The sequence below is a fragment of the Ochotona princeps genome, chromosome 28 (assembly GCF_030435755.1).
Source record: "Ochotona princeps isolate mOchPri1 chromosome 28, mOchPri1.hap1, whole genome shotgun sequence".
NCBI classification, from domain to species: Eukaryota; Metazoa; Chordata; class Mammalia; order Lagomorpha; family Ochotonidae; genus Ochotona; species Ochotona princeps.
In genome coordinates, this window is record NC_080859.1 from 19,315,748 (window position 1) to 19,328,756 (window position 13,009).

The 13,009-nt window shown below is 42.5% G+C and overlaps 1 protein-coding gene across 1 annotated transcript in view; it reads left to right on the forward strand.

The window, feature by feature from the left end:
* MAN2A1 (mannosidase alpha class 2A member 1) overlaps window positions 1-13,009 on the forward strand; it is a 147,108-nt gene that overhangs the window by 20,748 nt on the left and 113,351 nt on the right. Inside the window, exons 2-3 of the mRNA XM_058656332.1 lie at window positions 486-740; window positions 2,892-3,036. Coding sequence (XP_058512315.1) covers window positions 486-740; window positions 2,892-3,036 — 400 coding nt within the window. The remainder of the gene's footprint in view (window positions 1-485; window positions 741-2,891; window positions 3,037-13,009) is intronic.

Genomic DNA, 13,009 nt, shown 5'->3' on the forward strand with positions numbered 1-13,009 from the left:
GAATGACTCATGGTGTTCACGTTGTTGTCCAGGTAGGAGCTGAGGAATTGATTTTCCATAGTAGTTCTTGCTTATTTAGGAATTGTCCAGTAATGTTAATATATCGCAAATGAATGATCCTTTTCAGTGTCATATTTTCTGATCCTTAAGAGTAACTTGAATCAGTTACATTGAAATAATGTGCTATCCAGAAAAAAACATGCAGTTGTACTTGGCGATGCCAGAAACCTAAAGATCTTTTGGGGTTGGATTGGGGGGAAATGGGAAACTGATTGGGAATCATTTTGAATTCTTCTGTGGCCCATTGATTACATCAAGATTGCCACTATGGGGGAGACTTCTGCTGAGAATTGGAGTTTGAAGCCTGCCAGCTCCTCATGCTTTCCTCCGTCCTGGTCATAACAGTGAAGAGTGATGGGTGAGTGGCTGCCCTCTTGACTACATTAGTGTCTCTCACATGGACACCTTTTTCTTTTCTGTTATAGGGTCAGCTCTCCATGTTGCAAGAAAAAATAGACCATTTGGAGAGGTTGCTAGCTGAAAATAATGAGATCATCTCCAATATTAGAGACTCGGTCATCAATCTGAGTGAGTCCGTGGATGATGGCTCGAAAAGTTCGCAAGGCAATTTCAGCCAGGGCGCTGGCCCTCATCTTCTGCTTCCACAGCTGCCCCTTCAGTCCCACCCTGCAGACTGTCTCTTTGCCTCCCAGAGCGGAAGGCAGCATCCAGATGTGCAGGTGATGTATACAAGGGGTGATAATCACCAGACTTTTTGTTTTCTGTTTCAGGTTTGGTGGGTGTCTATTCTTGCTTGGTGAATGGCTTTAATTCTTCTCCCTTTGTAAAGTGATCTGACAGTCAGATGCTCACTGATTTTGTTTCTTTCAGCAGTAAAATTCCATAATTCATTGTTTTCCTTGCTGTTTTATACTTGTGTGAATAGGATGTTCTGTATGCCTTTTGGGTCTTATTGTCTATAATGACAAAATCTTTAGAGGTTTAAGTTGTACCAAAGAGATTTTCTTGTTTTCTTTGGAAAACACAGGAAAATCCCTGATCTTTACTACATATTGCTGCGTATTATAGACTTCATATCATATAGGGCTAGGTATTTTTGCTGAATATGTTTTTGCGAAGGGGAAGGGGAATGAACGTTCTAGAGCTGTGCTCTCTAGTGTGGGAGCCATTGCCAGTGTTGACTTCTGGGCCCCTCAAGTGTGGCTGATTTGACTTGAGATGGGCTCCATGTATAGTAATGAAAAACACAAAGTCTATTCAACTTAACATAGAAAAAGATCTTTATTTCTGCATCAGTTTTATATGGAGGATATCATTTGAAGTGTGCCACTAAAATACATTTCACCTCTGTTTCAGCACTAGATATTTAAAAATTGCTTACTTGGCTTTTATTTCCCTTGGACATCATTGTAGAAGATCATGGAGTTGAAAAAAGATCAGAAAGGACTTCTGCCTTTTTTAAACTCAGGGTGTGTTGCTCTTGGCTCTACTATACAAACGAAAGGCAAGCTCTGTTTACCCTCTGCCTGAGAGCAGACATTGGAACTTAATGAGAAGACCTTAAGACATTGGAACTTAATGAGAATGACTGTTGAATAAAGCTTGTAACTCCTGGTATGGCTTTGCAGTAGGCCTTTTCTATTTAGAGGAGATGATAGAGTCCCAAGGTCATGCATGGCTCACATGCCAAGGTGGAAGCTGGGGTTCCTGGGACTAGCCAGGCTGTACACCTGCAAGCTTCCGAGCCTGTGTGTAGTCAAATTTAGATCGAATCAGAATCCTGTGTTTGGTTTGGATGCACTGAATGTTGGTTTTGTTGTTGTTGTTAGGGCTGTGTTAAATACTACTTAAATATTTAAGAATGCTGTCATCAACGCTAAGAGAATGGGAAGATTGTGGTTGTGATGATCTAGGCTGGACAGGCAGAATGACCTAGCAGTCACAAAAGACAGGCAGAGAGAGACAGCGAGGACAGGGAAAATGCCAAAGAAAGATCCAGGAGGAGTAGCAATAGAGCTGCTTATCACTGTCCAGCTGATCCCTGGAGATTTCTGGGATGTTTCTTGGGAGGAACATCACAAATACCATCGGAAGAGAGACGTCATTGCCTTGGAATCCTGCATGACCAACTGGTTTTCTATAGGTTGATATTTTTAAACTGTTTTGAAACTCATGTATATATTAAGATGTAGTTTTTGCATCCTGGATTAATTTTAACAATTATATAAGAAATTGTGTTCCTTGTCACATTTGGTATTATTAAGAATATGAAGGCTAAAAGTAAAATCTGAGTGGTTTTTTTTTTTGGGTCCAGATTGTGACTAGATAGAATATTGCATTGGAAGAATTGGAAACATTTGGATACTTCCAAGCTACATCTCAGTGTTAAGAATATCCTATATTTTGAATGATTATGCCAAGTTGGCCCTGTTGTGTTTTACTTTGAGAATAAAAATAGTAAACGTAATACATGCCCGGTAGAAGAGTTACAGATGCATTTTCATTCAGGAATAGATTTTGGAAATATATAGGACTGATTAGAAAATGAAGACAGTTCAAATGTAAAACATTCAAACATGCTGAACTATTTGTTCATCAAGTTTCATCAGGTATTTTTTATTCATTGTTGTAGTCCTATAAATATCTTTTCAGTTCAGGGAGGGAGGAACTGAAGGGGGTTTTCATCAGGGGTTTTCTGGCAGCAGAAGCAGCATTTTAAACCTTTGAAAGGGAGCTGCATGTTTTCTGCTTCAAACTTTCCCATTTGTGTAGCTATAGCCATACTGTGTTTTTTAAAGCCGACGTGGAGACTAGCAGAAGGGTGAAACGGTAACAGTTCCCCCCCTAACTCTCTTGTGCTGCGCGTTTAGATGCTGGATGTGTACAGCCTCATTCCTTTCGACAATCCGGACGGTGGAGTTTGGAAGCAAGGGTTTGATATTACCTATCAGAATGATGAGTGGGATGCCGAGCCCCTTCAGGTCTTTGTGGTGCCTCACTCTCACAACGACCCAGGTAAGACCTGTTCCCCATGACAGCTGGAGGCCAGCTGCCCTTTCGGCCCGGAGGCCATAAGCGAAAAGCTCAGAAAGGTCCACTGTCTCAGGTTTCCAAGCCTTGTGCCTCTGACTTAATTGTCATGGTCGTGTACTCAGTTCATCATGTCGTGTGCCAGGGAAGGGTAGTTGCGTCCTAAGATACAAAGTGATCAAGACAGGTTTGGAGACGGAATGTCCTACTCCTTTAAGGTACTGAGCGCTTCTTGTAGTCACTCTTTGAAAAGTAGTATTTAGGAGAATGACCTCTTGCCCACAAACTCATCTACTTGGGAGAAAGGCAGGCTGAGCGTGGGAAACTGAATCGACCCCGTGGAGAAGCCGTGTCAGGTGCTGTAACAGCCTTGGCATCGGGCAGACGCAGGTGTGTCCCGCTTGCCTCTCCGTGTTACACGATTTGGGGCAAGCTATTTGATTCCCCTTAATTAACTTGCTTAATTACTAAGTCTTCCCCCCCACCCCCCGCCCTCCAGCAGGATCAGGACAATAGTGTCTACAGAGCAAAAAATGTAAAGATACAGAAATAGCTGTGATTATTGTTGTTTCTGCTATTTTGTATGGCTTGTATCTGTTCATTGATTTACTTAGTTTTGTGGCCCAAAGAACTTTTTGTTTGTTTGTTTTTAACTATGAACATAATGGAAAATGGCTACCTGTATAAGGAGACATTTTCGTGTGTGGACTTGTTCCTGTGGGGACAGGCATAAAAATGCAGGTGGAGGAGGATTCGCTGCAGCGTTCTTTTTGCAACGTATCACCGGAGACTGCTTTGAAAGGGCTTCAGTAAGTGTCTGTTCCTTTTCTCAGTGTGTGGATTTTGTTGTTCCTGTCGGAGGACTGTTCCTCACTGGCTCCATGACCAACGGTGTCGTTAACCTTAAGATCCTTTTGTCGTCTGTGTGTACTCTCACCACCAGCATAGTAGCCCTCTCTTTGGCTGTTTCTGAGACGATGGATCTTTTCCTCACGGTCTGGACACGTTTTGTAGCAAAGTCTGTGTGTGTTCCTTGCGCATGTGAGAGTTTAGGTAATGAAATGTTGACCTTCCCGGGAACCGTCAGCATTTAGTGTCAGCAGAGATGGAAAATGCATGGAAGCAGAATTGTTCCGGAAGCTTGGGAGGAACAGTTGCTTCCGACTTGGGTTTCCTGTCTGTGGCTGTATGCCTTTCAGTTTCCAGCAAGTCGCTGTTGGTCTGCGTTGTGCTCAGCTGTGGTATGGGCCATTTTCCGCTTTAGTCAGATATAGCTGGTGCCTTTCACAATCAAAACTTAGAGACGGCTGGGCACTACGGAGAACCATCAGGGCCAGGGGCCGGGGAGAGTGCTCCATTGCCTGTGCTCCCGCCTCTGGGCAGCATGGTCATCCAGATGCAGCTGTGTGTAAGTACAACGTGTAGGTGATGAAACTCACATCTAAAATCAATTCCTTTCATTGTTGACTGCCTGGAGCACCAGGTTAATGAGAATGTATGCATTTAGGGTCTGATTTTGGGAAAAAAATAAAACCAAAAAAAAAAACCAAGCTTTGTTACCTGGGCCATACTTCCCACCTTTGACCTGAGATTGTCCATGGCACTGCACCTTAAAAAAAAAAATCTCATCTTTACTTTGGAATGTCGAGTTAGCTCGAGTTAGCAAGTGGCACAGCGGAAAAACCATCTGTAGTTTTGAACTTGTCCGTCCTGCTCTCTGCCAATCACAGGCAGTTAATTCTTCTCACTTAATTGGGCGTGTGATGTGATTCCATTGTATAATCTGCCTTGTAGGTTTATAAATACACTTCAGTGTGACTTGCAGGTCCTCCTCAAATGAAAGTCACCTCTCTGGCTTTTGTAAGGCCTGCGTTGTCTTTTCCCTGATTCTGTCATCTTTAATTTCCACCCATCTCATTTCTTGTTATTTCTGTAACAAATGACCCTTAAGTGTAACAGTCAAACCTGTGGTTGACCAGGCAGGGTGCCAGATGCTAGACAGGGCCGGCAGTCACTCTTGAAAGCCAGTGTCACTGTGCCCAGGGAGGAGGGGCCTGGCTGTTCCTAGAGTTACACAGATGGGAACGGACATCAGAAAGCTTCTCTCTTAGTTTCCCCGTGGCTTCCGCTAGAGTGATGGCACGTGGCAGAGAACACATGTCTCCTCTTTATTCGTGTGTTTGAGAGTCCTGTATATGCACGCCCAAGTCAAGGTGAAGGGGGCGAGAGAAGGGATGTGGCATAGCTCTTCTTCATCTGCTAGTTCAGCCCCAAATATCTGTAAGGGTTGGGGCTGGGGCAGGCCAGAGCTGAGCCCCGAGATTTGCACATGTAAGGCAGGAGCCCAGTAAGATGGTCTGGTGCCTGCTAGGATCTGCATTGGTGAGAGCCCAGTCTCCTAGCTGGATATCTAAGCTAAGTCCTAGGGTGTGGGGTGCCGATGCCTTCTGTGTCAGGTGAAGTGCCTGCTTCCTCGTGTCTCCTTTGAAAGTCCAACTCTTGGCAATCTTTTCGGCACTCGGCCTTGGCCTGATCGCTCTGTAAGGCCTGGAGCTTTGTCTGGTGAACCATGTGTCTGGAATGCTCACTGTGGTTCGGACATATAGAAGAATGAACCAGGAGTGACTCTGATAGACCACGCTTGCTCCTTGGCCCGTGGTCTATATTTATTTATTTATTTTAAACATTTACCATCTCTCCTTCCAGATGACTGCTGCTGTATGCCCCTTCAGAATAAAAACCAACAAACTTATTCAGAAGGTGCTCTATGATCTTATGCTAACAGCAGAAATCTGTGATGTGGCTCGCTACTCATGGTCTGGGAAAGCAGTGGAGGATCACTGAAGTGCCTGGTGCTCTGCGCCCACAAGGGAGACCCAGAGGAAGCTTCCAGTTCCTGGCTTTGAACCATTCACCCATCATGCTATAGTGGCCATTTGGAGTGTGACCCAGCAGACGGAAGATCTCTGTTCATCCCTCTCACAGCAATTCTGACCCTCAAGTTAAATAAGTAAAACTAAAAAAAGCAAAACAAGCAAGCAAAAAACCCAGAAATCCGAAGTCCTTTGAGGACAGGGTTTGGCCCGGCCTTTACAGTTTTCTGTGGTCGGCTTGTGGTTCCTGCTGTAGTTAGTGGGTGGTTCTGCAGGAAGAGTCACAACTGTTCTGGACAGGAGTCAGCCTGTTGGGTCTCCTAGCAACCACAGTGGACTCTTTTGTCTCAGTGAAAGTTGTTAATGACCCTTAACCCTCAGGCCATTCTCCACTTGAGGGAGGAAAATGGTCAGAAATAGATCCTTTCAGATTAATGCAATTGTTACTATCAGGCAAAATGCTGGAGAAGAGGACTCGCCGAGCATTCATAGTGATATTTATAGTGATTTTTCCTTGTTCCTCATGCAAGTGGAATACCGTAAAGGACATTTTTATGTGAAAAACGGCATCCCTGAGGTCCTGCAAAACCACTCTTTGAATGTGAGGCAGAGAGGAAAAGATGTGTATTTGCATCCCAGGTTACCAGGTCACCCAGTGTGAGCTCCTTGCGACAGGTGCCATTAGGCAGTTGGCTTTCTAGACAAGAATCGTAGCAATGCAGTGGCGTTTTCTGCAACAACACTTAATGAACTCTAGCTCCTAGTTTTCTTTCATCAGTGGAACTTTGTCCATTGCATATAGAAATTCTTTTTAAAGATTTATTTATTTGAAAAAGTACAGTTATGAAGAGAGATAAAGAGATCTTTCATCTGTTGATTCATTCCCCAAACGGCCACAGTGGTTATGGCTGGGCCAGGCTGAAACCAGGAGCTAAGGTCTGGGCCCCCCACATAAGTGCAAGGGCCCACGCACTATGGACCATCCTTTGTTGCTTTCCCAGGCACATTAGCAGGGAGTTAGATTGGAAGTGGACGAGCTGGAACTGGTATCAGCGTGCATATGGGGTACCTGCCCTGCAGAAGTTGGCTTGACTCCGTTAAGCCACAATCCTGACTGTGTATAGTAGTTTTGAAAAGATTACCATCTTCAGTCCCCTAACATAAAAAAAATCATATATCGCTATATTTTTATGCAGAGATTTTTCTTTTTTTTTTAGACTGAGATGGTCATTTTTCTCAAGGAAAGATAAATTTCTAAATAGGTGTATATCTTCATAAAATGGCTAATTATGTCTTCTTCTAGTCTGTAAGTACATGTAACAATTGTCGTACAGCATTTAAATGGTTTACATGAGTTAAAACAAAATTGGAAGAGAATTGTTTGAGTTCATGCCGATAACTTTGTCCTGCTTTGCTTTTGAGAAGTTTTGAATCATAGAGCATGAAATTAAATGTTAGTTGATTGATACATGTTCATGTTGTGTTTAATAAGCTGATTAAAACACAATTACAGCACCTTTGTATCTATAATCTTAATTCTTTGCTTTCCACTAGTTTAGCTGCCGAAATACTCAATTTTCCTTCAAGGAAATCACCTTGTGTAGAGAGATGATAAGGGTACACTAAATGGAAGGTCGGACAGCATATTGTTAGTTAGGTAATTTGTAAAATGAACATTAGAAAATAATCCCCCATGTGGGATGACTCTGAAATAGTGGGAAGGCCAAGTGACACTGGGAAACAGTGTTCTTACATGTTTCTGCAGGATTTTTTGGCAACCCCCCCCTTTTTTTTTTTTTTTTTTTTTGGTGCATGTGTGAAACTAAGAAGAGATTTTCACATTTTGGTGTTAAGGTGAAAAAATGGTTTTATTCTAAAATAATAGAATATGAGAAGTCACAATGTAAATGTTATTTTTAATCATTTCTGTTGAAGTGTTGGTAAGCGCACACAGAATTGGAAGATGCCCAAAGCGCACTGCTTTGGGCAGTGGTGGTGATGTGCCTCCTGGACATCAGGCTGCCAGAGGCACCTGCTGGCTGCAGTGGGATGATCGTGAGGAGAGATCTGTTCATGCAATCAGTGTGAGGCTCCTTCTTTCTTCAGATTTAGCTACTGTAGTGTAAAGAGTAGTCTTTAATTTTGCACATTGTGCCAGAAAGTCAGAGTGCCTGGTGCTAAAAGCTGTGCAAGGAGCAGGTGAAATCTCTCTCTCAGGGCCTGTCCTGAATGTGACTTGCAACATACTTTTTACTAAGTCTTTATTGTTTATCTGGAGTTTAACTTGACATGTTGTATTTTATCTGGCAACCTTAATTGTTGAGAAGATGCCATTTGTGAGTTATGTATTGACATAGTGCTCCCGATGTGCTTTTTTTGTTTTTTTAAAAGAGGTCTCTAAAATTTGTGTGTTGAGATTCCTTCTTAGAACAAGACAATTGCTTTGGTGTAAGCTCTCACTGGACATGGTTTCCTGAGGAGCACACCTGTCATTTTACTGCTAGGAGATGCAGCCAGTTGTCCAACATCTCCTGATGCCCCTCATCTCGTTATCTTTGTCTGTTAAGCTGGGGGTGAGGTGGTGCTTCGGGGCTGCCAGCGTACTAGTAATATTCATACGCTTCTGGAATTTTCCATTCACTGATCTCGGCATTGTGCATAGAGTCCATCATTCCACTCAGTGGCTTCGTGGGAGACTTCTGTTATTGCTATCAGATCATGGTGAGAAGAGAGCAGAAATGATGTATGTGGGCATGGCAGGGTGGGGTTCGAACCCAGCACCTCTTACAATAGAACCAGAACTACAACTCATTCTTCCAGCTGGTGTAGCAGGGTAAGCCATTGATTGCAATCTTTGCATCCCACCATATAGACACTGTATTGCTTCTGATCCAGTTCCCTACTAAGGAACCTGGGAAAAGTGAAAGATGGCCCAAGTGCTTGGGACCCTGGCACTCTCATGGGAGCTCCTGGCTCCTGGCATTGGACTGGCACAACCCCAGCTAGTTTGGTTATTTTGGGGGAATGAGCCAACCAATGGAAGATTCTCCCTGTGTGTTTCACTCTGTCACTCTTTAAATGAAATAACTAATAACTAACTAAGTAAATAACTAAATAAATAAAAACAAAAACTTATTTCTTTCTTATCTCTTGCTTTAGTAGAGAGGCAAATCTTTGAGTGTTGCCAAGCCGAAGATCACCTATTTCATTTAGTATTCATCATCATAAAGATTTTGTTAGCTTCTTTGACAAAAGGTGGCCACCTCACTGCATTATTTCCTGCCACTTTTTGCCTGATATTTTTCTGGATGTCTCCTTAAATATTACATTCAAATGTGAGGTGGTCAGTGGTTTTCATCCTTGTTACATATGTATGTATATATATATGTGTGTGTGTGTGTATATATATATATAAACAATAATTGTTTATACATACATAAACAATCAGGGAATGATTAGGAGCAGTGCTCCTCAGTTTTTTTACAGTGGTTTCTTCTGGAAACTTTGGATAATTTGCTCAGCATTTGGGGAACCCTAAAGCTGAGTAGATAGGGCTGGTATTTTGGTGTAGACGTGACTTGACACACCAGCCTCCTGTACCCCTAAAAAACCTGGATTTGAATATGACTGAACTTCTGATCCCAACTTCTTGTTGATGTGAAACAGCAGGTGGTGGATCAAGGAATTGGGTTCCTGACACTCCTACGGGAGACCTAGGTTACATCACAGGCTACGTTACTGGCCTGTTCCAGCTCTGGGTACTGCAGGCATTTGGAGAGTAATCTAGCAGGTGGAAAATATGTGCCAATCTCTGTTTTTCCTGTCTCTCAGACTTTCAAATATAGATGTATTAGATAGGTATGTTTTTAAAGGTGAAGTTCCCTGCTTTACTGACTGCCTTTTTTCCTTTTTTTTTTTTTTTAACTTTTGAGAATGTCTCATATACATTTTTTCCTTAGTTCAAGCGATGAAGCTTTTTGGGGATGGCTTTTTGCACTGCTTTCAGGCTTAGTGGATGCTTATAAAGGAAGATGAAATACTTACAGAGGGAGGAGAATGGCTTTTTAGCCCAGATTTCAGAATTACTTCAGTGTTTTTCTCCCAGTCACAGATATCAAATGTCATGGTATGCAAATCTTTTAAAAGATACTTAAGCATCCAGTAAGAGGTCACAGTTGCATAGTACCCAGAATTCACACCTGCAGGATGAACCAGCCCTCAGCTGTCCTAACAGTGATGCAGATAGCTTCTTGTGGAATGGGGCAAGGTTTCTAGTGCCAACCTCTGAAATGTATCTAATAAAACGCTGTATCAGACATTTTAGTAGATGCAAAGCCACAATACTTAGAAAAATTTTAGATGACACAGAATTACCTGAACGAAAGGTTAGATCATTTTGAAATCGGGAGTTCAGAAGCAGTTGAAAGAACCAGCAGGTTTATAGAGCTCCAAAGGAGCGGAGATCTCTGGGTCACCCAGTCGGCTTTATTTTTGACTCTGGCCTGGTGTCCTCCAAGCCTCCGTGCCTTTCCAAGGGCTCTTGCTCTTTGCCCTGCCCCGCATTTCCCTTAGTGCTCTGCATTGTAGAAGCCAGCAGCATGTTGGAAATACAGTGGGCTCAGTTTTTGTTTCAGTTTCTGCTTCATGCTCTTGGGAGTTATTTTTGAAAGCTCAGATCGGAAAACCCTACTTCCTTTCCCCTAAGCCTTCCATGGGAAATGAGAAATATGTAATGGCTTTTTTTTGTTGTTTTTAATGATGAGCCTCCACTTCTCACGCTCTTTCTATTTCTCATATACCCACCATGTTCTCTACCACAGAGTCTTTCTCAACTGCCTCCTGCTCCCTAAAACTAACACGCCCCATCATGGGCTCGTGGTGCAGTATCTTCCCCAGGCGCTGGCCCTCTGGGCTGGAAATTTCACCCTTGCCCTCTCTGTAGAGGATGATGAAGAATCGCTCTCCAAATCTTGCAGTAGCACTTTACCTGTCTTTGTTCTCCCAGCATTTTCTTTGTATTTTCTCTGCAGTTTCTGTTTTTGTCCAGCTTTGCTTTATTGCCCTGCTCTTATTAAATGCTCAGTTCACGTCTGAATGAATAAAGTGCCACATTAATTAAGAGTCCTTTACAGTGTATCACAGGAGATAAACAAGCCTTTTACTTGAAATGTTGGAGTTAAAATTAATCAGCAAATTTGGAGAATAGTCATACCAATGAAAATCGCACATTGTCCCATAAGTATAAAATTAGATACTGCAGTTGAATATTGAGAGACTAACAAATGATGGAAGAAACTTGCTGATTATTTGTTGTTAGAGAATAACTTAATTACTGAAGAAAAAGTTTAAAAAATGAACCTACTTTGTATTTATTTTTAGATCTGATTATTAGCACAATAAGATGGGAGTAAAGCTTAAGTTGCTTGCTTTAAATCATTCATTTTCAATAGGTTATTTACCTGGATGTAGATATTTGTGCTTCAAATCTTGTTTTTCTAGAAGATCAGAATCAATGTGCTCATTAAAAAGCTACTATTTTAGCAGCTGAAATTGCTAATAGTTTTAGACAATATTTTCTGGAGAGGGCGTGGGGATGCCTTCCTGGGGATGGACCTTTTATATCCCACGGGAGCTGCAGAACCTTTTAAGATGTAAATATTGCAGGAGCTTAAAGGTGTTGAACAAAGGTGACTCGGTTCTCATCTTAAGGACAGACTGAACATGATCATGCTGGTAGCATGGCATCTTCCACATTTGGTTTGATTTCTATCAAAATCATAAGCTTGCACGTAGATTCCCACATCCATTTCGCCATCTGTTTGGCCCCAAGCTTTGTCCAGAAAATCCTTATTGGATTCCTACTCTTATATATTTGCTGCTGCTGCTAGACTCACAAGAATTGGCTGCTTTTAAGCCTAGATTATCGTGTATACCTAGGCCGGCTTATCAAATGTTCTGATTCTAAACTTTCCTCTAAGACCTAGCTCTGCGTATCCCAAAGCAGAAAGGACTGTGCCCGTGGACAGCTGGAAGCTCTTTTGACATTCCCTATAAACTGCAGCCTTTGGCCACTGCACAGGTGGTGGGGGGTCCTGCTTGTGGAGTCTGGCCTCCGTGGTGGAAGACTGACTGTGGCCGGCTCTGGACGTTAGCTTGGTGCTTTGGACACAGATTTCTGGGTTCTGTTCCTCACAAAGGCTGGCCAGGCTCTGGGTGAGCAAGTTCTCTGCCATTGTGGATTTATCCTGTGGAATACATTGTGCACAGAGGAAGAGTGGGGAGATCTTTCCAGATCCGGGACTCAGGGCTGGAAAGTCTTTAAGGTCTTTTTATTTTTATTTTTTTAAGATTTATTTATTTTTATTGGAAAGGCAGAAAGGAGGAAAGACAAAGATCTTCACTCCCCAAGTGGCCACAACTGCCAGAGCTGAGCTGATCCGAAGCCAGGAGCCTGGAGTTTCCTCTGGGTCTCCCATGCGGGTGCAGGGTCCTATCCTCCACTGCTTTCCTAGGCCACAAGCAGGGAGCTGGAAGGGAAGTGAGGCAGCTGGGATTAAAACCGGCGCCCATATGGGAACTCAGGCGTGCAAGGCAAGAACTTTAGCAACTAGGCTGTGGAGCTGGGCCCCAGGTCTTTAAGGTCTTAAAGGTCTTAATGTGTTTGCCCTCAACAAAATAAAATCAAATGTTGCTTAAAAGGCTCAACCAGACCTCCACATCGTGTCTAGAGCATTAGGCTATGAGAAAAAAACACTAGATTTTAAAAAGAAGTTGTGATTTGTCAGTGAGTAATTAGGAGTTGTCTGATTATTGTTGCACGTTGAAAATGGGCGGTCGAGTTTCCAACTTTGATTTTGATTTTATAGCTTAAAAAGTGCTATTGAATTTGGAGTTTTTGTATTGTAGACCCTCTAGTTCAAACTTTCTCTTAAATATTTCTCCTCCTGCTTAAAATTAGTACTAGTTCTCTTATGGGTAGTCATGTTGCTGGAGTGAAAAAAATAAATTGAAAGGTGTTCTTAAGCCAGTTTTAGTCCTGATTCAATTTCCAGTGCATTCAAGGAAAAGAAAAAAGCTGTGAATTG